The sequence below is a fragment of the Protopterus annectens genome, chromosome 13.part0 (assembly GCF_019279795.1).
Source record: "Protopterus annectens isolate FY-2018-M chromosome 13.part0, PAN1.0, whole genome shotgun sequence".
Classification (NCBI taxonomy): domain Eukaryota; kingdom Metazoa; phylum Chordata; order Ceratodontiformes; family Protopteridae; genus Protopterus; species Protopterus annectens.
In genome coordinates this window covers 1,045,878,848-1,045,903,219 of record NC_056747.1, presented here as the reverse complement: position 1 = coordinate 1,045,903,219, position 24,372 = coordinate 1,045,878,848, and the positions used below count along the sequence as shown (strand labels likewise).

At 39.3% G+C, this 24,372-nt stretch overlaps 1 protein-coding gene across 1 annotated transcript in view; it reads left to right on the top strand.

The window, feature by feature from the left end:
• PNMT (phenylethanolamine N-methyltransferase) overlaps nucleotides 1-22,708 on the top strand; it is a 38,584-nt gene extending 15,876 nt beyond the window's left edge. Inside the window, exons 2-3 of the mRNA XM_044055040.1 lie at nucleotides 7,682-7,889; nucleotides 21,375-22,708. Of these exons, the coding sequence (XP_043910975.1) occupies nucleotides 7,682-7,889; nucleotides 21,375-21,801 (635 nt within the window). The 3' untranslated portion in view covers nucleotides 21,802-22,708. The remainder of the gene's footprint in view (nucleotides 1-7,681; nucleotides 7,890-21,374) is intronic.
• The last annotated feature ends 1,664 nt before the right edge of the window (nucleotides 22,709-24,372 follow it).

Below are 24,372 nucleotides of genomic sequence, written 5' to 3'. Positions count from 1 at the left end.
CAGTATAAGGACAAAATGATTGACTTCAACAATTGGCTAAGTTTCTGGTGATATTCAAAGGAAATCCAGTATCTGTCTGCCTGGGATGACATGATCAACAGACCACGATGCTTTGCCAGAGATGATCTGCACCTGTCACCCCAGGGATTCAGGTTACTGGCTAAGGCTCTTGCCACCACTCCAGTGCCTTTTTTAGGCAAGGCTCAAAGGACAAAACCACCACCATAACAGATATAAGCATGCAAAATCTGAAGGTAATGCTACTCAATCTTGAAGTCTAAACCACAAAATGCACTCTCTCGAGGCACTTCTAAAAATGGAGAACATCAATATCTGTGCAGTAACTGAGACCTGGTTCAAGGCTCCAGAGAGCACCCCTGCAATATCAGGCTACAACTCATACCTGACTTTTTGGCCACCAAACCAGGACCAAAACACTAAGGGCGGAGGAGTGTCCATATTCACCAAGGATATTCACACCTCCAGGCTAGTTGCCCAACAGAATGCATCTGAAATTCTACAAGTACAACTAATACTAGGTAAGACTGCAATCCAAATTGTAGCTTGCTACAGATCCCCCACCATGCCCCAAGATTCTCACTACACCTTTCTAAACATACTGGAAAATATTAAGATACAACCAAACACCCTAATACTGGGTGATTTCAACTACCCTGCCATTAATTGGGAAAACTATTCGAGCACCAACTCCTTAGCCCAACGGTTCTTGAAATTCATAAATTCCAATGCCCTGGATCAACTAATCCATAGTCCCACCAGGGGCTCAAATATCCTAGACCTGGTCATTACCAACATGGGAGATCGATGCTCCACGTCAATGGTCACCCCCTTGTTGGTCAGGTCTGATCATAAACTAATCACCCTTGACATCCACATCCCACCCCTACCCCCTAGTAGGGAAACCCCCATAAAAAACTTCTCTGAAGCTAACTTCATGCTACTCAAGTCAGAAGTGGCAAACTTCATGACACCCATGCAGACGGGGACTGAAAGTTTGACTGCTGAATCCTACACTAAGGCACTGTATGAGCACATCCACTCATGCATGAATCGTGCCATTCCAAATAGAACCAAGATGCTCTCCTCCAAAAAAAAGAAGCCAATCTGGTGGCCTCTGCCATAAACAAACTATACAACAGAAGGAAGAAACTGTTGCAGAAAAGAGGAAAATCCCAGGATGCCAAATACTCCCATACCATCCTTAGTAAGAAGCTGAGATCCCTCATAAAATCCACCAAAGCTAGTTATGAAAATAAAATTGCCAAAGATTCCAAGGACAACCACAAGGCATTCTATAGTTATGTCAAGAATCTAAGTGGCAATGCTCAGATCTGTTCTGAGCTACAACAGAATGGCATTAAATATACTGATCCCAAGGATATTGCCAATATCCTGGCAGATCAATTCAGTGCCAGCTTCACCCCCCTCTCACCCACTAAAGGGCCCAGCTCAATACCAAAAGATTGCTAAATTCTGGTAATCACGACTACACAGGTAAAAAACGCACTCTCCAAAGCTAAGAATACAGCATCCATGGGACCAGACGACATTCCGGGCTGTGTATTAAATGAACTACAAAATGAACTGGCACCTCACCTAAGTGTCATGTTTAATCATAGCCTCACCTCAGGCTTTGTGCCCAATGAGTGGCGCACAGCTACAGTTATCCCACGCTCCCAGGAATTATCGTCCCATCAGTCTGATGAGCCTGATCTGCAAAGCCATGGAATGCATTATCATGAAACTTATAAACAAAGACATTGGCAACCTTCAAACACTGGACCCAACCTAGTTTGGTTTTGTAAAGGGCCGATCTTGTCTTGTCAGCCTGATTGACTTTTTCGAATCAGTATCTAGAGCCGTGGATGAGGGCAAGGCAGTCCACACAGCCTATCTGGACCTCACCAAGGCCTTTGACACCATCCCCCACTCTGGAATCATAGATAAATTTACTAAGCTGGGCATTAATCCCTACGTCACTCGATAGGTTGCCAACTGGCTTACTGACAGAACTCACACTGTAAAAGTAGCCGACTCAAAATCCAGCTCTAGACAACTGACAAGTGGAGTACCTCAGGGTTCAGTCCTGGGACCGCTCTTGTTTGGCATCTACTTCTCTGAAGTACAGGCCAGCACTAAGGGACTCTGGCTAACAAAGTTTGCAGATGACTACAAACTGGGAGCCATTATTCAATCCCCAAATGATGTGGATATCCTACAAAAGGGCCTTACAGAAACAGATGCTTGGTGCCAAAATCATGGGCTCAAGCTCAATGCCAAGAAATGTATAGTTATCCCCTTTGGGAAAAAACATGTACCCATGAATTACCACATAAGTGGCAGTACACTAAACACCGAAAGTGTGATAAGAGACTTAGGGACACAAGTGGACAGTGGTCTCACCTTCGATAACCACATCGCCACAACAGTCAGGAAATCCTTCCATGTGGCATACCTCATCATTAAGGGCTTTTCATCCAGAAAAAAGGAGGTCATTGTCCCACTGTACTCATCCCTCATTAGACCCATTATAGAGTACAATGCCCCATTTGGTATGTACCTCACAAGACATCTGCAACAACTGGAAAGGCCACAGAAATACCTCACTAAATGAATCACAAGCCTAAAGCAGATGCCCTATGCTGACCGTCTAAAAAAACTCCAGCTATACTCTGTCACATATCGCCTGCTCAGAGGCGATCTCTGCTTAACATACAAGGCCATGTCAAACCCAGAGCTTTTGGACATGCTACACTTAAAAAAATCCCAATCCCTGAGAGCCACACGCTCCAGGAATCTAAACCTGGTCATCACAATGAACAAAACATGCTGGAGGGATAGGTTCCTGGCCCAGAGACTCCCCATACCCTGGAATAGACTGCCCATACATGTCAAGCTGAGCGCCTCTTTGGCCCTTTTCAAAAAGAACCTTGACGACTGGATGGGAGATTTAATTGCCCTGTTAGACAGTGGACCAGGGAAGTAATAGCCAGGGAATTGTTATGGCTAGGCTTGTATAGGCCCTAGGGCCGATAGCCTAGTGCCAACCTATGAACCTATGAATCTATTAGCAAATAATTGCTAGGGCTATCTGATGTCATTTTAGTTTTTTTAATGTTGAGCAACAAGCCACCTTTTGTGCTTTCTACTTGCACTTTCATCAACAGGATCTTCAATTCTTTCTCACTTTCAGGCATTAGAGTGGCATCTGTATATCTGAGGTTGTTAATATTTCTCCCAACTATTCTGATTCCAGCAACTGATTAGTCTAACCCAGCATTTCTCATGATATATTCATCACATGTATCAAATAAGTTGGATGACACTATGTAGCCTTGATGTACTGCTTTTGTAATCTTGAAGCATTCAGTTACTCCATATTTGACTCTAAGTGTTGCTTGTTATTCTGAACACCGATTCCACAGAAGACAAATAGGGGGACTCCATATCCCCATTTCTCTAATGACTTACTACATTTTGTTATGGTCCACACAGTCTTCAGACCAGTCAATAAAGCAGAAGCAAATATTTTTTTCTGAAATTCCCTTGCTTTCTACATTATCCAGCAGGTGTTGGCAATTTCATTTGTGGTGCCTCTAAAACCAGCTTGCATGCCTATCAGTTCTCAGTCCATATATTGTATGGATTATCTTGAGCATCTGAAACAAGTGCAGCTGTCCAATAATTTGAGCACTGTTTAGCAGTGCACTTTTTTTGGGATCAGAATATAAATTTACATTGTGTAATCTAATGGCCACTATCGTTCTCCAAATGAAAAATTGTTCTGGGACTTCTCCTGTTTGGCATTTACGTTTCTGAAATAAAAGCTAATATCAAAGGGCTCTGGCTGACTATGTTTACAGGTGACTGCAAGGTAGGACTTAGTCATCCTGCAGGAAGGCGTTTCTCAAATACATAACTGTTGCTAAAATCATGGACTGAAACTAAATGCCAAAAATTCATTATTGTATCCTTTGAGAAGTCACCTACCCCAGAGAGCTACCACACTGACAATATGCCCCTAACAGTTGACCCAATTGTTTGGGATTTGAGGGTCTATGTGGACAGTGACCTAACGTTTGGCCAACATGTCTCTATAGTTGTAAGAAAGTCCTGCTGTATTACACAGCGTATAAACAAAGAGACTGCGTCTGGATCTGGGGATATCATTGTTACCCTAGACTTGTTTAGGCCAGTAATTGAATATATTGTCCCCTTTGGTGTGTATCTGTCCACACACATGCAACAATTGCAATGCCCACACAGGTACTTTACTATTAGGATACAAGGCCTAAGCAACATGTCCTACATGGACCAACACAAAGTCCTGTCACTATACTTGGTATCCTGCAGAGGTGACTTGTGTCTGCCATACAAGGCATTCTCCAACCCATTACTGATAGATTTACTGCACGTCAGCAAGGCAAATTCATCAGAAAGTCATGGTATAAGGATCTAAACCTCTTCTGCAACATTTTGGAGAGAAAGGTACATCTCGCAGAGGATACCACTGCCATGGAAGAGACCCACCCCCCCCCCCATGCACCATAAAACAGAATTCGTCCCTGTTCGTATTCAAATGCAACTTAGATCTATGGATGGAAAATAGAAAATTTACTGCAGTACTGCCCTCTGTACTACTAATGGACAGAGTCAATTCCTAAATGCTTTATCCCATACATAGGTCCCTTCAATTTATCTATGGTATAATCTCAATTATTGTAATTAGGGGTAATGTATAATTATCAACCATGGGATGAGTAGAGCCAGCCTATAAAAAAATGGAATAGGTTATTTCAAGCACAAAAAAGGAAGCTGGCTAGGCTTAAAATGGCCCTTAAGGGCAGCTAGCGTATTACTTACCTGTGAACTTATGAACCTATAAATGTGCAAGCTAATTCTTAGCAGCACTGTAACAGCATCATGTTGCAGGAGTTTAAGAAATTCAACTGGAATTCCACCACTTATTGCAACATTGTTACTAACAAGGCTTTCTAGGGACCATTTAAGTTCACTCTTGAAAATGCATGGCTCTAGATCAGAGAACATTCCATTATATGTTTCAGTGAAGTTAGGGTCCTTCTTTTTATAGTCCTGTATATTTCTGCCATCACTTTTAATATCTTCTGCTTCTGTTAGGTACCTCCTTCTTTTCCTTTTATCATGCCCATTTTTTAAGTGAATGCTTCCTTAATATCTCCAATCATCTGGAACAGATCTCATTTATTTAATTCTATTCTCCTTTTCCAGTTCATTTGATGCTTATTTAAATATCAAAAACACACAAAAGGCACTGGGAAGCAGTAATAACGAACCACAAAACCTTTGAACACCTGTAAAAAATAAAAAACCCAGAGAGCAAGAACTTTAGAACACACTTTATTAACGCATTAACTAGATCACCGAAATTTTCCATACACCACAACTTTATCAGATAATAAAATATTTATAATATTTAAGGAGTGGAGTTTGATGAATGTATGTATGTTACCTCATAGATTAACAGGAACAGGCTGATATCCTAACATCACAAAGAGGGAATTATTACAATTTTGCCTGCTAGAGCCAAACTCTTGAATTCTGAGGATTGAAGATAAATGTCAGGATTAGCAATCAAATTTGTGATCATTCTACATTTTCTGTGACCTTTCACTATGTGCACCCTTTTACACTGCTGGGATTGTGCTTTTATCTCAATAGCTGGAAGAACAAAGATTACATACTACAGTGTTATGAGACATTGCTTTGATACTAATTCACTGTTCATACCTGTAATATTGTCACAGGAAACTCCACCTTGCTGCCAGGGTTCCCTTAAGTCTGCATTTGAATTCTCAAGCACCATTACTGCAAAAGTCATTGTCCCCCTTTAAATTTCTCTACAAAGTTAGATGAACTTAAGGTAGTAATATTTACTAGTACCTAACACAACAATTAATGACAAATATATGTTTTGGGGGAAATTCTATTTCTGACTACTTACTGGTTATCTTTGATGGACCAGTTACTCTTCTTAATGTTGATCTAAATCTACCAAATGATCGTAAATGGTTTACATAACTAAGATAAAAACAAAACAAATCTCATGTTGGTGAGATTACTTGCTAATCACAAACAAATCTCCCATTAATGCAGTTAAGTTGCATGTCATTCCTTGCAGTTGGCTGCTATCGCATTAAGGTACCCCACAATCTTATGGTAAATGCAAGTTTTGACTGTCATTTATATTCCACACCCATTTCCTGAAATGCTGTGAGCAGCAGGTTATTATTTTAAGAAATGACACTCAGATTTTTCATTATTCACTACAGTTCTAAGAGAAGTCATAAGGAGACAAAGATGGCATCCCATCATGTGTTTTATAGGCAAAGTACTATAAGGACATCGGGAGGTGAGTATATCACATCATCAAAAACTAACCCCATAACAGGGGTCCCTTTATTTGTTTACTGTTCTTCCAACAAATAAATACTTATGTACTAATATTACTTTTAGTATACTGTTTTGAATGTGAAATTCTGACTTTTAAAAAGCAAAAGACATAATGTTATGCAGTAATATGCATACTTTAATTATATAAACTAACTTCTGTGTTGGGCCAGGGTTAGTATCAGGTATCATGACAATAAACTGGTTAACCTAGCCGAAGTGTGTCATGGTAATCCCAACATCAGTGAAAAATTGAAAACAATCTGAGTCAGTTTTATCTAAAGGTTCTGTATATGACAGAAACCAGGAAAACAGCAGTCCTGCAGCAGCTACATATACGACTCAACCACAGAAATTCTAGCAAAAGCTATAAACATCTGTACAAAAATAGATCATCAAACATCCTTTTATCAAGACACCATAGGAGATACACTAACACCATATATTCACTTAGAAACCAGCTGCGAACAAAATTCTTAATGAATCATGACAATGAATCATGAAAGCAGAGCTCACAAAAAGTGACTCAAAATAAGCGCATTCTGTTTGAAAGACAACTGCTGTGTTGGCCTATGGTGAGTAAAGTTGGAATTTCTCTTTCAGCCTTGTTTCCTGGTTAAGGAGTAGGCGTTGCTGGTCAGGATTTGAAACAGGAGAACGGAGCATTCATACATGAAACCTTTATAAGGATATTCTCTACAACACTGAATGTTATCTGACCACATGTAGAAGTATGATAGGGGTACTTACCGTAGGAAAGTCTGCTCCAGTTTTATTTTTGAAAGAAACATACAAACTCCAGTTTACTGGAAATTAGCTTATGCTGAGAGTTTCTGTACATAACTGCAGATGTGTTATGCCATGTCTGCTGTGCAAATTCTAAAACAAACAGAAGATCACTCACGCACTTTTGCTATGCTCTGCCTCTGGGCCACTGTATGAGTAAGGCATGAAAACAATCTGGTACTCTGAGTATCGCCAAGTGCATGCATTTAAAAAAAATTAATATTTGTGCACATTAATTGTGTCAAAGCATGTGACTTAATTTAGACACAGCAAAATAAATATTGGTTATTATAAAATAACTATAATCCTCAACAAGAAGTTGCTTAATGGGATAATAAATGTTAACTTTTAATCCAATCAGTTTAGTCTTACTTTTGAGACTGTGATTTAGAAGACAATGTAAAAAAATATCAACAATTCTTTTGTTTATTTGTTTTCTCTCTAGGGAATATTCAAGGTCGAACACTGATGGATATTGGCTCTGGCCCAACTATATACCAGCTCCTGAGTGCCTGTGATTATTTTGATGAAATTGTAATGACAGATTTCTTAGAAATTAACCGTGAAGAAATCCACAAATGGCTTCAAAATGACCCTGACATATTTGATTGGAGCCCCTACATTAAGCATACATGCAAGATTGAAGGAAAAGGGTGGGTTGTTTTACATTCCATTTATCTTTACTTGAAGCAAGGCATTTCTGTGTTTGTACATCATTTAATTAACTTGACTGAATTGCTCTGAATTTGTAAGTGTATTACACAATCTTTACTTGATCTAGTATTATGTCCCCCCATGTGATGTTTTCTGATAGATTTCACTTCATTGCAATTTCCTTCAAGTATAAAGTATTGATTAGGATTGTGCAAATCTCTGAAAGTTTGACCCTGTGAACTTTCATAAGGAACCCCCCCAAATAAATGGCACTTTACAATCTGAACTGTACAACAAACCAAATTCAATTTCATCTGAAAGTGGATTTTCTTTTGATCTGTATAACTTTCCTGAGTATGAACTGGTTCAACTCTGTTGCAAAAGTTGCTGCATAGAAAGTATGATTATGATAAACCACAGCCATTAACTTTTATTTATTTATTTATTTATTTATTTATTTATTACATTTGATAACCGGTTAAGTGGGCTGGTCCTCAAACCGTTCCCAGCCATGAGCTGGGCCCATAGGACAATCGTAATAACAGTACAAAACAGAAAAGTGGAATAAATAGCAAAATGCTCAAAAAATGTTGAGTTAATAAACAAATGCCAATTAAGACAAGTTACATATACCAATTAAAACAAGTTACAAACATACATGGATCTGTGGATATTATTCACATTCTCAAAATTTGGTATGCAAGATGACAACTGCAGCACAGACTACGCAAATAGAACATGAAACCATTTTGGACATGACATTTACTATATGTACATGTAGAAAACATTTGCAGCTTAGGGTAGCAGATGGAGTGAGAGAATGGTAGCATTTTATTTACATATTATAGCATGATGGGAAAAGAGCTTTAGGATACACTTTATTTACTATGATAGCTGCTACCCCTTGGCTTAGTTTCCTACAAGCTTAATATGATACGTGCTTAGACTATTCTCAACTTCAGCTTTATTAACTGCCTATAACCAAGCACCATACACGTTAAATAGCAATTAAAACAAAACCCCACTATAATACATACTGCCACTTAAGATTAAATGATGAAGAATATAAAATAACAGCAACATAGAATTAAAGAAAGTAGTAATAGCTGAATAATCTTGAAAATAAAAATATGATGACCTAAGTTAAAGTCAGGGAGAGCTGTAATGCAAAAAATATAGCTGAGTCATCTATATGTTAACTCATCTAAAAAGATAAGCCTTCAATTCCTGCTGCAAAGGTTGGCAACTCCTTCAAGCAAATTGGTTGGTAGCAGGTTCCACAGGTGAGGGCCTTGGTAGCTAAATGCTTAAAAGCCTGAGGACCTCTCCAAGTATCAGAGAGTACTACTAGTAGCTCCTAGAAGGCAAACACAGGATTACAGGTCAGTCTGTAAAACAGCAAGAATTCCTGTAGGTACAGTGAACACAAGCCATGTAGGGCTACATAAATTAAGACCAGAACCTTGTAAGTTATGCATGCTTAATAAGTGGCCAGTGCAGAATCCACAAAACTGGTGTAATCTGCTGGAACTTGGAGACCCCAGCAAGTAAACAGGCAACAATGATCTGCGCCATCTGTCCATCTGTCAGGTAGCTGTAGGTACTGGGCATTGCAATAATCAAGACTGGTGGAGAGAAGTGCATGTACTACAGTTGGAATGTCAAAGGATGGAATGAGGTACATGATCTGAATGATATTCCAAATATGAAAACAAGTTGACTTGATGGCTGCTGAAATGTGGTCCTTCGGTATCAGCCTGTCATCACTGATCACTCCAAAATCAAGTACTCCTTTCACAAAACACAACTTGTATTTATTGTAAGAAAGGTCACAAGATAAAACCAGCAAAGAAAAATCTTTTAAGAGTTGCATAATTAACAATTGCCACCGTTGTTGATGCATTGTGCTTAAGACAATTATAGGCCATTAATTCATGGATGTATTCCAGGTCCTTTATCAAACAATAATAATCAGACATAGACCCCTGGGGGAATGAGAGGTAAAGCTGGGTGCCATCAACACAACAGTAACACTGCAGACCTCCTGAATGCATAATGTCCCCCTATAGGCAGTAGATATATAGTGATGATATGTACACCAAGAATGGAGTTTTGCAGTACTCCACAATCTGTACGGCAGAAGGAAGAAGAATTAACACCATAGAATCATAGGATCATAGGAAGTTACTAGGCTATTGGCCCTGAGGCCCTTACAAGCCTAGTCAATAATTTAGCCCATGTTCCAACAAGTCAGCACCCTATGCCACTGTCCAGCAGAGACACAGGTGGAATCTCAGGTGTATTTTCTGTTCCCCATCCAGTTATCCAGGTTGTGCTTAAAAAGGGTTAATGAGGCACTCTGCTTGATGTGGAGAGGGAGCCTATTCCACAAAAGTGGGAGTCTCTGGGACACAAATCTGTCCCGCCAATAAGTCCTATTGATGTCACAGACCAGGTTGAGATTGGCGTGCAGGTTACTTGAGTGGAGCTTGGCTTGCGGATATGCAGCAGTCTCATCAGTGCAGGGTCTGAGATTGCTTTAGATACCAGACAGAGGTCACCTCTGAGGAGTCTGATGGAGACTGAGCAAAGGGATATGGCCTTCAGCCAATCTGTGTAGGGTAGATGTTTGAGGCCCTGGATTCTCCTGGTGAGGAACCTCTGTGGTCTCTCCAGTTGCTGCATGTGCTTTGTGAAGTACATGCCAAAAGAGGCAATGTACTCAATAATTGGCCTTACAAGGGAAGAATACAGGGATGTTATGACCACCTTGTCCCTGTATGAGATATCCTTACTAATGAGGTGGGCCATGTAGAAAGCTTTCCATACAATGGAGGCAATATAGTAGTCAAAATTCAGTTTGCTATCAACTTGGGTGCTGAAGTCCCTCACGGCTGATTGCATGCTTAGGACCTTATTATCAATGTGATAACTTGTGGGGATGCCACTCTCCCCAGAGGGGATGATTATGCATTTTTTGGCATTCAGTTTGAGGCCATGTTTCTGGCATCAATCATTTGTTTGGGTGAGACCCTCTTGGAGGATGTCCACATCACTAGGGGAAATTGATGATGGCACCCAGCTTGTAGTCATCTGCAAACTTGGTCAGCCATATCGCACTGGTTTTGGTCTGCACCTCAGAAAAGTATATCCCAAACAGCAGAGGCTCCATGACTGATCCCTGGAGTACACCACTTGTTACAGGTCTACTGCTTGAGGTGACTTCCCCTATTTTGACAAGGTGGGTTCTATCAGTAAGACAGTTTGCTACACATCTGGTAACATATGGATTGATGCCTAGTTGAGAGAGCTTATGTATTATACATGAGTGGGAAATAGTATCGAAGGCTTTGGCTAGGTCAAGGTAGGCGGTGTGCACTGTCTTCCCCTCGTCCATGGCCTTGGTGACTGTCTCAAAGAAGTCGACCAAATTAAACAGGCATGAACTCCCCTTGAAAAAAACAAACTGTGTGGGATTGAGTGTATAGAGGTTGCCAATGTCCTTGTTAATGAGGTCCATGATAATCTGCTCCATGGCCTTGCAGATCAGCTAGTTAGGCTGATGGGTCTATAATTTCCTGGATCGGTGGATGCTCCACCTTTGTGCAAAAGGATGACTGTGGCTGTCCTCCACTCAGCTGGGATGAAGCCATCACTTAGGCTTTAGTTGAATAGGGTTGCTAATGGTGCTGTAAGTTCCTGCTTGAGTTCATGCAGGATGCAGCCTGGAATGTTATTGGGTCTCATGGAGGCTGTATTTTTTGCCTTTGAGAGTTCAGTGATGACTTGCTCCCTAGAGAAAGGAGAGGGGGCAGGTACTGGGGATGTCCTGTTTTACTGACGGGGGGACAGAGGGGTAAAGTTTTCACTGAACCTCTCTGTCAGTAGGTTGGCTATATCTACAGCGTTTGTGTTTCTGGTATCCTTGACCACTGGTTCTGAGCAGATCTGGGTGCTTCCCTTGGTTGCAGATATATGTGAAGAAGGCCTTATGATTGTCTTTAGTAGACGTGGACAGTATGGACTCGAAGTTTGCTTTGGAGGATTTCACTGTTGCTCTTATTTGCTTGTTCAGGCTAAGGAGAGATTGCTTCCAATTAGGCACCTACCCCTTCTTGGTCATGGACAGCAATTGTTTCCTTTTATTATAGAGCTTATTTATTGCAGATGTCCACCAGACAAGTTTACTCTTCCTTGAGGAGGATGATTTCATCCTGTCAGGTATTCTTGATTCAATGCAGCTATATAAATGCTTATATACTACTTTGGTGTAGGTTTGGACATATGTGCCAGTTCCTGTGGAGGGGGGTGCTGTGAAACTGTTTATACCTTCCCTCATGAGGTTGTAATCAACTTTGGAGAAGTTTCTTTGCTTGACCTTAGGGGTCAGAGGAGATGGTTACTTCAAAAGTGAGCCCTTTGTGGTTGGATCTTACCAGGGATGATGACACTGTAGGGATGCTGCAGTGGTTGCTCATATTGGTTAATACCAAGTCCAAGATATTTTCACCTCTTGTGGGGGTGTCAACCAACTGGTTCAAGGTGTTTGTATTGACAGAATCAATGAACCTCTGGGCATTTGTGTTTTGGTATGAGTATTTCTTCCAGTCTATGGCTGGTTAGTTAAAATCACCTAGGATCAGGGTAAAGGGTTGAATCTTGATAGATTCGAAGAGGTCCAGATAGGTGGAATTGGCATCTTGAATCAAAGTTGGATGCCTATAGCTAGCTACGATTTCAATAGGGGTCTTGTCAGTTGTTAACTGCACCTGGAGTGTTTCCTTTGTCTCATACTGTTTGACCAGCCTGAAGGTGTGTATGTCTTTTATATATATTGCAACTCCACCTCCTTCTGCTTTGCTGCCTACAGTTTGGGGTCTGAACCTATGATAGGATGCGTAACCTGGTATGGCTGGGGTGCTCTCTGCAGCTTTGAACCAGGTTTCTGTGACTGCACACGTCAGCATCATCCAGGGTTAGGAATGTTTGCAATGAATGCATTTCATGTTTAGACTCCTAGCATTCAGCAGCATGACCTTTAATTTACGTTTTGATTAAATTTTCATGTTAGTAGTTTTGACCTCATGGCATTGCCTAAAAAGGCACTATGGGGGAGGCAAGAGCCTTTCCAGGAGCTTGAAGTGCAAGGGAGACAGAGACAGGTACAACCCTCTGACTGCATATAGGGAGATAAGAGCAAACCAGCCTAGGACTACAGCAGATATACTACAGTAAATTTCAAAAAAGGGTGCAAAAAATAGCATACTCTACCACAGCAAAAGCCGATGAAAGATCACGAAGGATCAGGATGGGAGAATGACATCAGCCCCCCACAACTGGGAGATTGATAAAGACTCCAATAAGAGCAGTCTCAGTACTATCTCATGCTCAAAATCTGGACTCAGGTAAGATGCCAGCTGAATATATGCTACTTTCTCAAGTACCTTGCCAACAAACGGAAGGTCTGAGATAGAATGACAGTTATGCAGGTTGTCAGTACCTAAACCAGCCTTTTAGAGAAGTGAGTGAGGTAGTGAGAAGCAGAAAAAGAAATGGGCCCATGACATCTACAGAACAAGTGTAGTGGGACATAGATTTAATACACAAGTAGTAGAATGCATGCTGGAGATGACTGAGATAAACAGATATGAATCATGGTTAAATGGGGCCCTTGGCAGGGTAATTGACTAGCACCTCCCAGCAATTCCACTGTCCTATTACTAATCTCTCTCTCTCTCTCTCTCTCTCTCTCCCCATTAACCATGAACAATATTCAAAAATGTGAAAGTGTGCATCATATTTTCTTCTTACTTTTGAAATGATTACGGAGATATGGATTTTATTTAAATCTTTTAATTAATTTTTTTTTATCCTTTGCTGATCAGGTTAGTTCCACTAGCCTAATAACCTCTTTTCAGAGGAGACCTGAGGTGGTATTTATACTACTAGAAGAAATTTGGGGAGGGAATTTTTCCTCCTCTTTTCAATAGTTGCATGGGATCTTTGACATCCACCTGAGCTACCACCAACTCAGGACAGATGGAGCCTTGATTTAGCATCTAATACAAAGGATAACACACTCAGGAGTGCAATACTGCAGCATCATAAATCCATCTACTTGGTGTTAGAGTAGAACCCACAGCCTTCTGTACCAAAGGTGAGCATGCTACCTGTTGTACCACTAACACTACTTACACATTGTATAGCACAAACACTGATAACCATTTGCTGAAAACAGACTTGGCATGTGCAACAGTAAACTTCTCTTCCTTTGAAACTCATATTCATCGAAAATGCATTGAAGCTCGCATTCACTGTAAATGCACTGAAACTCTCATTCACTGAAAATGCATCTGGTCAGTGGCAGAATAGGGGTACCTTTGTTCTTGAGCTGTTTCCTAACCATGGGCCCCTGCATACATTTTTAGGACAATGTATAAATGCATATATCCTCTGCTTCATCTTCCTGATTGTTTTAAATGTATTTCTTTAGTACAGCAACATTTGTCAGGGTGCATTTTAAATTTGTAGTTTTGAACATTTTTTCCATTAAGGAATAAAACAAAATGTATGAACCAATAATGGCGAAAGTACCTATTTCAGAACTTTTCAACCAGCTTTAATGACTGACATTGACTGCTGAAATCCTCAGTGATTTATTAAAGGGTCTAGCAGCAGTTTAAGTGTGCTGATAATAATGGACTATTTATTCATTATTTAACCTGGGAAGAGAAACAATAATTTATGTACCGTTTTCGGCTATAGTCCAGCAACCAAGGCTGAAGCTAAGTAAATGCCATACAAGTGGACAGATTAGAGTAGTCAAGCACCATGTATTCTGAAGCTCGGGGGGGGGACTAGAGCACTCAGAGAAAAGCTAAGCAGATGTGATTAAAATGTGCAGACTACATACAGACAGTAAAATTTCAGACCCTGTAGCTGTGTGGCAGAAATTATACTGTCAATGTGCTGTTCAAATAACAAGGTAACCCACTTATGCTGAGTATAGCTAATAAAGTGATCAACAGGACAGTACTCAAAATTTTCAGCAAGTTCATAAAAATGCATTTGTAGAAGCATCCGGTTTCGGAAGAAGGGACTGGCAGTTGGTATAAATGAGTAAGGCTGTTGTCTCCTGTACACAAAGTACAAGGTTTGAGTATGAGGAAGTCAGTTAATTAACCAAAGTACCCTGCTTAACAAGGACATGTCTCTCTCTCACACACACACACACACACACACACACACACACACACACACACACACACACACGCACAGACACGCGCACGTGCGCGTTCACTCACACACACACTTGTCTAGCCTAGTAATAGCTCATAATGTTGTATTCTTGTAAAGGTTCCATCTGGCTGTGAGGCAGTGAAAACCCTCTACCAGAAAATGAAATCAATGCATTTCCTGTGTTATCATCTGCCTGGCTGTGAAAATTCAAGAGCTTGCTTTTGTTCTGCATGCATTTGTTTGCAGTGTTTTATTGGCTAGCTGGCAGTATGACATAAAAATCACACAAGAGAGCAGGACATTTTTTTTAATTCTTAAATCAACAGGTTGCAGGTAAATTCACATTCAAATTAATGTAAGTGCTTGAATCCAACCACTGTACATATCAAACCATAAACTAGTACAACAATAAATAACATACATAATCAAGAAAATGCAACATCAAACAAATATGTTTTAAGAGCACTTTTAAAACCTGCAATTGTATGTATTTCCCAAAGCAAGTCTGGAAGATGTCTCCATAGAACAGCCCCTTGATAACTAAAGGAATGGAAGCCAGAGGAGGCCAGATTATAAAGTGGAATAGAAATGAGGTTTCGTGTGCTAGAACAAAGTGGGCAAGAAAGAGTGTAAGTATGTAAAAGGTCCTTCAGGTATGGTGGCTCATGATTACAGATAGAATGGTACATCATAAGGTAGGAGGCCAATGTCAGGTATACAAAATAGGTGTAATGTTATGAGTCTCAAAACACAGGATAGTAAGCGTGTAGTAGAACTTCTGACAAGTTACGAATGTGTAAGCTCAGACTCAGGGGACTGGCAAGTAATGAATTACAATAATCTAAATGTGAGTAAATCGGTGCATGAATCACAGTAGAAAGATCTCTGGAAGGAATAGGAAGGTACTTGATGAAGGAGATGTTCTCAGAATAGAAACAAGATCACTTTACATCTGCTGAAATATGGTCCTTAAGCATCAGCCAGATGTCAATGACTACACTTTAGAGACACATTTTGGTTTAAAACCTTCCATGTGATGAGGTAGTCTGGGCTACAGAGGTATCCTACACACAGAATAGTGCTGCAGCAGAGATCTCACTGCAGAGATAATAGGAACCACAAAGGTTTGGCAGGTTTTCAAGTATGATCAAACCAGACTTGCAGTTCTACTGCTGATATCATTATACACTGTGCTGACGAATGCCTCTAGAGTGCAGAAGGTCTGCAGACTGTACCGTTGTTGAGTATAAGGACCATCATATTTAGAAAGGCAGAAAATAAATGAAAAAGTGTTTACTATGAGAGTGGAGGCATAATAAAGGTACATATGAGTAAGTTGGGGAAAGGCAAAATGCAATGATAGAATAGAAGGGTTAAGGCAAAATGAGCAAAAGGAAGTATTACTTCATTAAAAGTGATGTACACAACCACAAAGTAAACACAAAAGGTACCCAGATCCAGTAAATCAATAATGTACACAACCACAACACCATTCTTCAGTGGGTGAGGAGCAGTGACACAATGGAGTTCAAGATTTTGGATACGTTTGATTGCAAAATTAATAATATTTGAAAAAAATATATGCAGATTAATTGAGACAGAATGGTGTTATCTAGTGAGAAAATCGATGTAGAAGTTGCTCAACTATGGTAAGTAGATGTGACAAATTTATACATAAGGTGATGCGTAAGGACTTGGAAGACCAATGTCACATTCGTTTGTTGACACTTTCTAACATTTAAACAAGTTTCACTATCTTTGAAACCCAAATCATGCTCATTTAATTCCATGGGAGAAATTATGTTCAAATTAGCAGTGGGACTTTGCTGGTAGGCACATAATCTACTTTTGTAAAGCTCAAAACACGCTTTAACAGACTTTGCAATTGATTTTACATCACAAACTGGCATGTAATGAGATTAATTTCAGAAATAAAACACAAGCATTTTTCTACATAATATGGTGGTTAGTGAATTTGTTAGAGCAGGGTAACCCATCAAAGGCTTGTGATTTCTTCTAATTATAATGACTCAGAACTATTTAAATATATTCATTATAAACATTGCTGTAGTGTGAACTTATTTACTTCTGAGTTTGTGGCTTATTACACCATGTAATTTGTTCAATGCACATACTGTTTGTCTGCATGCTTACTAAAGAGCAAATGTCCAAGGCAGTGCTATTTTTATATACAATCACTGAATATCTTGCACAATGTATTCCAAAGTTGTTTCGGCTTACAGAATGGCTAAAAGAGGTTCTGTCTCACAACAAAAATGAAAGTGTGATAAGCAAACAACAGCAAACAAGGGGGGTGTATATTATGTTTTATCACCTTGTGTTTTACCACATTTTAAAATATATAGTCTGAATACTGAAAAAAAGTTGTAAAAATTGTAGCCCATCCCCACTGTATACTTACATTCCACCCTGCCTACCAAACACATTCAGAAAAGATGACAAGGCAAAAAAAATTCCACTGCACTTTGTCACTTTTGCCACTGTTAATATAAATCCTCATATTTATTTCCAAAAGAGTAGCTGGAACATAGATCAAGTAAGTTTTTCCCTTATTTCTGTGGCTATTGGGTCACCTCAATGAAAACAGTTCAAATGAGAAATATTTATAGCAAAGTTTGATAAGTATGATGTAGAGTTTCAGGGTAAAGAGAAATGTACAGTAAATCACAAAGTGTGTATCATTTCCTCAAATTAGAGTGTGTGGTTGAGATGACAGCTGTTGTAAAACCGAGTAATAACTGCCACTTAAAATCAAGGTTTCTGAAATGACAAATACAGACAAATGCGATATTAATCTATGATTCCCTGCTTTGTAACAGTCACTTGTATATTTGTAATTACTGAACTTGTTTTATAGATCCTTTGAACATTTGGCACATTGTTTCGATGCCATTCCGTAACTGTTATGCCACATGATGCTACCTTTCTTCTTTGAAGTTTGTCTGCATCACTGTTTTTCATCTCTATGCCATCTTTGTGGCCAAACATCTAATTGAAGAGAAACTTGTGGACTGAGACACCTATCAGTTAATCAAATAAATCAATAAAATGTTAATATAATATTTCAACATGATGGCCAGTTTGACAGGTTAGGAGAGGGGTGGAGCTGTCTGATGATGTCTTCCTCACATATATTTGTTAGTTTATTAATCAATACATGGTAGGATAAATTAAGCAGAGTTTTTAACTTGCACCATAGCACACATGAAGATATAGCATATACAACCTGACTCCACTCCGCAGTGGACTGTTTCCCTGACTGCAACCAAGGTAACTGGGGTTTGATTAGCTACCCTGAAACTGGAGGAGTCAGGCAGGGAGGAAGAGGAGTGATGTGACATGGCCTGCTTGGCTGCCTGGGTGTGTGGGGCAGCAGGCTTTCAAGGTGCACATAGGGAAATGAGATTGCTCCAGTGCAGGCTGGTGAAACCACTTCCCCATGCTTGATGGGAAGAGGCAGGGCAATCGTTTGCAATATCCCTTGTGGAAGTGAGGTTTGGCCATGTAAGCTAGACATCCATGGGGAATGGATGGCTAAGCAGAAACCCTTAATCCATCCCTAATGGGTGTCTAAATGGCAACCTGTCCTGATGAACCCTCACCCCAATGATGGGGAACAAATTTGCCAACTGGCCAGGAGGGGGCTGATGGTAACAGGCAGTGTGGAGGCAATAAAATATAAAACAACTGTTTTCTTATTTTAAATGAAACATCCACGGCACTTTTTTATATGGTATCAATGCATATGCCATTTTGGCACCACAGTTAGAGCTGCTGCTGTGATTACAGACCTTATTCAAAAGTATAGTACCCTGAAAATAATGAAACCCGAAAAACCTACCTCTAACCACATTCAGGGAATATCACCAAACTGTGATTCCAGCAACCCAGTTTCACTGCCTCCATTAAATGTTTTCACTTTAAAGAGTGTAATTTTAACCAGTGAATGAAGTAATTGTGGTAATTTTATTCAGAGCTGAACATCTATATCATGTGTAGCACAGAACTATATCAATAAATCTTGATTAAATCACAGGCCTTGCAAAGCAAGAGTAATGCAGTTAGCTGTGTTAAAGAAAACAAGTTTGTGTGTGTGTGTGTGTGTGTGTGTGTGTGTGTGTGTGTGTGTGTGTGTGTGTGTGTGTGTGTGTGTGTGTGTGTGTGTGTGCGTGTGTGTGTGTGTGTGTGTGCGTGTGTGTGTGTGCGTGTGTGTGTGCATGCGTCCGTGTGTGTGTGTGCATGCGTGTGTATGTACAGTAGCTTATAATTTAAATACCAATAAGTCTTGAGCCAACAAGTACAAAAGAAAATGACTATGACCATTGCTAAGAAAGCTGTAGTAGTCAACTGTACATAAAGTATGGCAACAAAAAGGACAGTAAAGTGGCCATAGCAGGTGAGACCAAACAACTGCCACAGGTTCAAATACAAAGACGAAAAACAAAAACTAATTAGTAAAGCGTTTCCATTTCAGATAATTTATGCAAACACTGGCAATGTGCCTTTAGTCCACCAAATCTATCTGAATGTTATAATTTGCCCTCTACAACTTTCCCAGCATTCTTTATCCTATTTTTTCTCTGTCCCAGAAACCTTAAAAACTCACTATAAATCTGGATTCTACCACATTTAGAGCAAAGCATTCCAAAATTGTTATTCTGCTTGGTCTCAGCTTAAGTATTAATGGCAAATTAAGATCCTAGACTCTGCCCATATGTCAGTACATGGTGCAGCCAGTATTATCTTGCACTGTATAACACTGTCTGAATAGATCCCCCGTGCATATAGTTGGCACTAAAAGGTGTTATGACTGGGACATCTCTGGACCTATTAAAGGTAACCATTTGAAATGTTGGGACCTACTAGACTGGGTCCCACAACAGAGAGACCAAGTAGCAAAAAAAAAACAGGCTTACATATATTGAAGAATATTCCTTATCTACAAGATACAATGCTCTCAGAAGTAGTTTACACATATACTAAAGAATATTCCTTTTCGACAAGGTATGGTGCTCTCAGAGTTAGTATATATAAGTTCAGAGGATGAGGGGGATATTGCACATCAGAGGGTACAAAAATGAAGTTTAAAGGAGACCTGCCTCCCCTGCAAAAAAGGGAGAAGAGCAATGTTTGAGATTTGCCCTTCTGTATTTTAGACCTTTTTTGGGGATGTTGGCACTCGGCATTTACAGTGCCAACATTTCAATAGGAAGCCGTACTAAAGTCCAGTCTACCATATAATGTGTACCCAATAATAAAGTTACTAGCTAAAAATAACTATTACTTGAGCTATACTGATTCTAAGTCACAGGTGCTGGAGAAGCCAGCTAGACAGGGTAAAGGGTTGTGGTTAGGTCCCATTTCTCAGGATCCAGCTGGTGGATGATAGATCGTATACATACCATCAAACACAATACTTTAGCTTGTCAGATAGTGCATGGTGTATAGCAGGAAACAAGCACGCACATGTAAGTGTTCACTTGAACACCCTATTATTCAGACCCTGCCTTGTCAGTGTGCTAGCTGGTCACCAGAGGATCAAAGGATGGGGAAGCTAAGCAAGAAAATAATGCCAAGATACCTTCAGATGATGGCCAAAAAGGTCTAGGGTATTCCCTCCACTACAGGTCAAACAATTAGAGGAAATTGATAAAGCAGTTCATCCCTGGAAACCTGTTAAATGCGAAAAAAGACAGAGACAACAAAAGGGTCACTAGGATACTACAAGGGCTAGATGACTCCTTCACTGTGTGCTTTTGTAAGGAGGAGCTTCAGTTGCACCTTACTCAAAAACAATTACAAGGTAAACTAGTCAAGTAAATAAAGTTTAATCCAGAAGTTCTCATATCTGATGGTCTGCACTGTGGTTGTCTGCAGTGCTTCTTCTACAACTTTACCGCTTCAAGTCAGTCTTTAAAGTATGACACAACTAAATAAATATAGAAATATTTTATATATGCATGTTTTTTGTGTAGTATGAAGGCTGTAGAGTAAAAATCACCATGTAAGCTATGAAAGAGTTCTCATGATAAATTCATGACTAACAAGTTGAATACAGTGACTACTTAATTGGCACAGATACATTATCAATCCAGATAACATCAACTGTACCTTCAGATCAACAGGTACAATAGACTCACTGCACATTTGTCTTAATATGATAAAAAAAGAAACATTAATTGACAGAGTGCCTTCTTTTTTTTTTTTTGTTTGTTTGTTTGCAGTGAACTGTGGACAGAAAAACTAAGAAAACTGAGAGAAAAAGTGAGGTGCATCTATCCAATTGATATCCACCAAAGAAGACCTCTCCATCCTGTTATTATGAAACCAGTCGATGCTCTTGTGTCTACTTTTTGTCTGGAAGCTGTTAGTCCTGATAAAGAAAGTTTTGACAAAGCCTTAGAAAACATCACAACCCTCTTAAAACCCAAGGGTTACTTTCTCATGATAGGAGCACTTCATGAGACGTATTACATGGCAGGTGAAGCCCGGATACCTGTCCTAGCCGTAAACGAGCAGGAAGTAAAAGAATCTCTAATCAGCTGTGGGTACAAGATTTGCATCTTCAAAACATACACCATGCCAACCAGCCTAAAAATCGGTGTGGATGATGTGCAAGAGATATTCTTTGTGCAGGCACAGAAAATGTAATTCTGTATTTAAGAAATGCAATGCATATTCAATAAAAAAATTTCAGTAAAGTAGCATTGAAAATTCAGATAAAATGTCTGGCATGCTTTGAAATGTCTTTTATTTGATGATTTTCCTATTTTGCATTACATCCAGGGTTGTTTTCAACACAGAAACAATCAGATGTAAACTGTAAATGAATCAAGATGCTACCATTTAAATCCCTGCAAAGCTGCTACAATTAGCCCATCAAACATACATGCATTTCAGCTGGTAATCAGTTATATTTTATCATCCAGAGATATGATTACTAAATACTGATGTACAGTTAAATAATCTGCTTTTATATTATTTCATTTTACATTAAGTTTCAGTCCTCATGCTCCAGGCTGTGTCAAAGGATTGCTGGTAATAAATGATAATAAGAATTATAGAGCTATCCTTTGCTGGTCAGTAGATACAAGGGGACAATTTGTACTTAAAGACAAAAGCTCTGTTGTACCATATCTTTTATGTCAGGGATTTGAGTTTTGGTGTCTTAGCATTCCACTCTTGAGGTATATTAAATTTAAGATAAAATCCTGCTGCTAAACTGCTAAAAGTAACAGTTTTCACTCCCATCATTGATGTGGCTTCAGCCATGAATTTGTGACTTTTTTTCTGTGAGGTGCATCTCATAGAATGATTGAGTAATCATTTATCTTTGCAAGATCATAGCAACAAACTGCAGATCGCATCTGATGTATGCTGTAAGCTTCAACCATATGTGCATAATCCTACTGCATATTGAATGTGTGCTGCTTATAAACAGACCAACACATGCTTTTTGGCATCTGCTCATTTCTGCATAGTGTGAAAAGTTGTGTAACTGGATGACTAACAATACAGGTGGTGGATAAATAAACTAATACATACATCCCAAACTGGATCATCACAATTATATATTTAATTTGAAAACTATATTTATATTTATAGAAAATAGAGGCAGATTCTATACAGCTCTTCTGATGTTTCTCCATGGTTATCTGGTGTTTGCTGTGCAATATCATATCACACTGTTTTCCAGTACATAAATGTTTGTTTTCATAGCCTATATGATAAATATTCTTCAACATTAGCTTGTTTGTATATGTTGTAGACACGTGTGTGTGTGTGTGTGTGTGTGTGTGTGTGTGTGTGTGTTGCCAGTCTAAATTACTAGATTGACACTTTTGTCATTAAAAATGCGAGCTGAAATAATGTTTTGTTTTATATACTACCAGATGTTTGTACTTTACCCGAAACTGTTTTTCATAGCACATTCATGATTATTTTGCATGTTTCTTTCTGTTGAGTGAAACAGTTTGATGCAACGAGTTTCAGTTTACAACAACTCTAACGTAACTCGGAATGAAAACTTACGTCATCATATTTTTTTAACATCCATTGCTCATCTAAAATTTAACTGAGTTAGAAAACAAAGGTTTTGAAATACGGCAAACACTAGAATTAAGCATTTGTTTCTCTCAGATTGCAATGAAGAGGATATAATTCACGTTTACATTCACTGAGGCATGCAAATATGAGCATAATACAAAAATCAATGGAAGGAGTGCAGCAGAAGGAAAAACATTTGCAAAACGACACGTTGATCCATTAAGAGCTCCTACAGAAAAGAAAACAATGTTGCTGATTTTGACTGCAGAACTATTACATTTCTTTAATGTTTTGGAAATTAGTGAACAGCATTCTAGACACAGCAGCTACCAGGTACACTTGTCAGCTGTGTACCTTGCCTTAACTGTGGTGGCACAGAAGTAAAAGGCTTTCAATAATTTTCTGATGTCATACCTTTTAGGGGAAGGGCTATCAGCTCAGATAGCCTGGCATCTGAACTGTCTAGCTTCACCCATACCACCAACTAACAGCCTTTTCTAGTTGGGTTCCTCATGAAGTTCTGAGGGCTGCAACCATAACCCATAGACTAGCAAGATAAAAAGTGTGAATATGGAGAATACTGGTTGTTGAGTGCAGAAGGTGCAACCATCAACATCAGAGGGTGAAGGGGAGCAAAGCTCCATTCAAAAACATATTAATGGCATTACAGTGAGTTCTTTGTCAAGTACATTTTAATTCACAGTTATTCTCTAAAGTAAAAGAAGCAAAATAAAGTGTTGCTTGTTTCCACACCACACCTACCAAAACTCTAAACACATTACAATTATAACAGAACTTTAGAAGTGTGCAGGCCACTATAACTATGTTAAAGCTCATTCACATTTCATCATTTGTACAGCTTATGTAGCTAAACCCACAGAAATGCAAAGCTATTGCTTTACTATTATAGCCAGAGTAATTACTATAATTCTAGAAATGTCTGTAACTGTCTCAGTTATGTAACCATATACCCATGGCACTTGTTTATCTCCTGTCTACTGTACCTTTACAAAAAAGGTTAGCATCTCCACAGCCATGGCTAACTGACAGATAACATCAACTTGTGCAGGGCAGACCATCTGGCATAAAGCCTGCAGCCCTGACTATGATGCAAGCGTCTGATTAGGAGACCCTGCACAAACGTAGTCAGCAGAATAGATAGGAATGAGGAGGTAA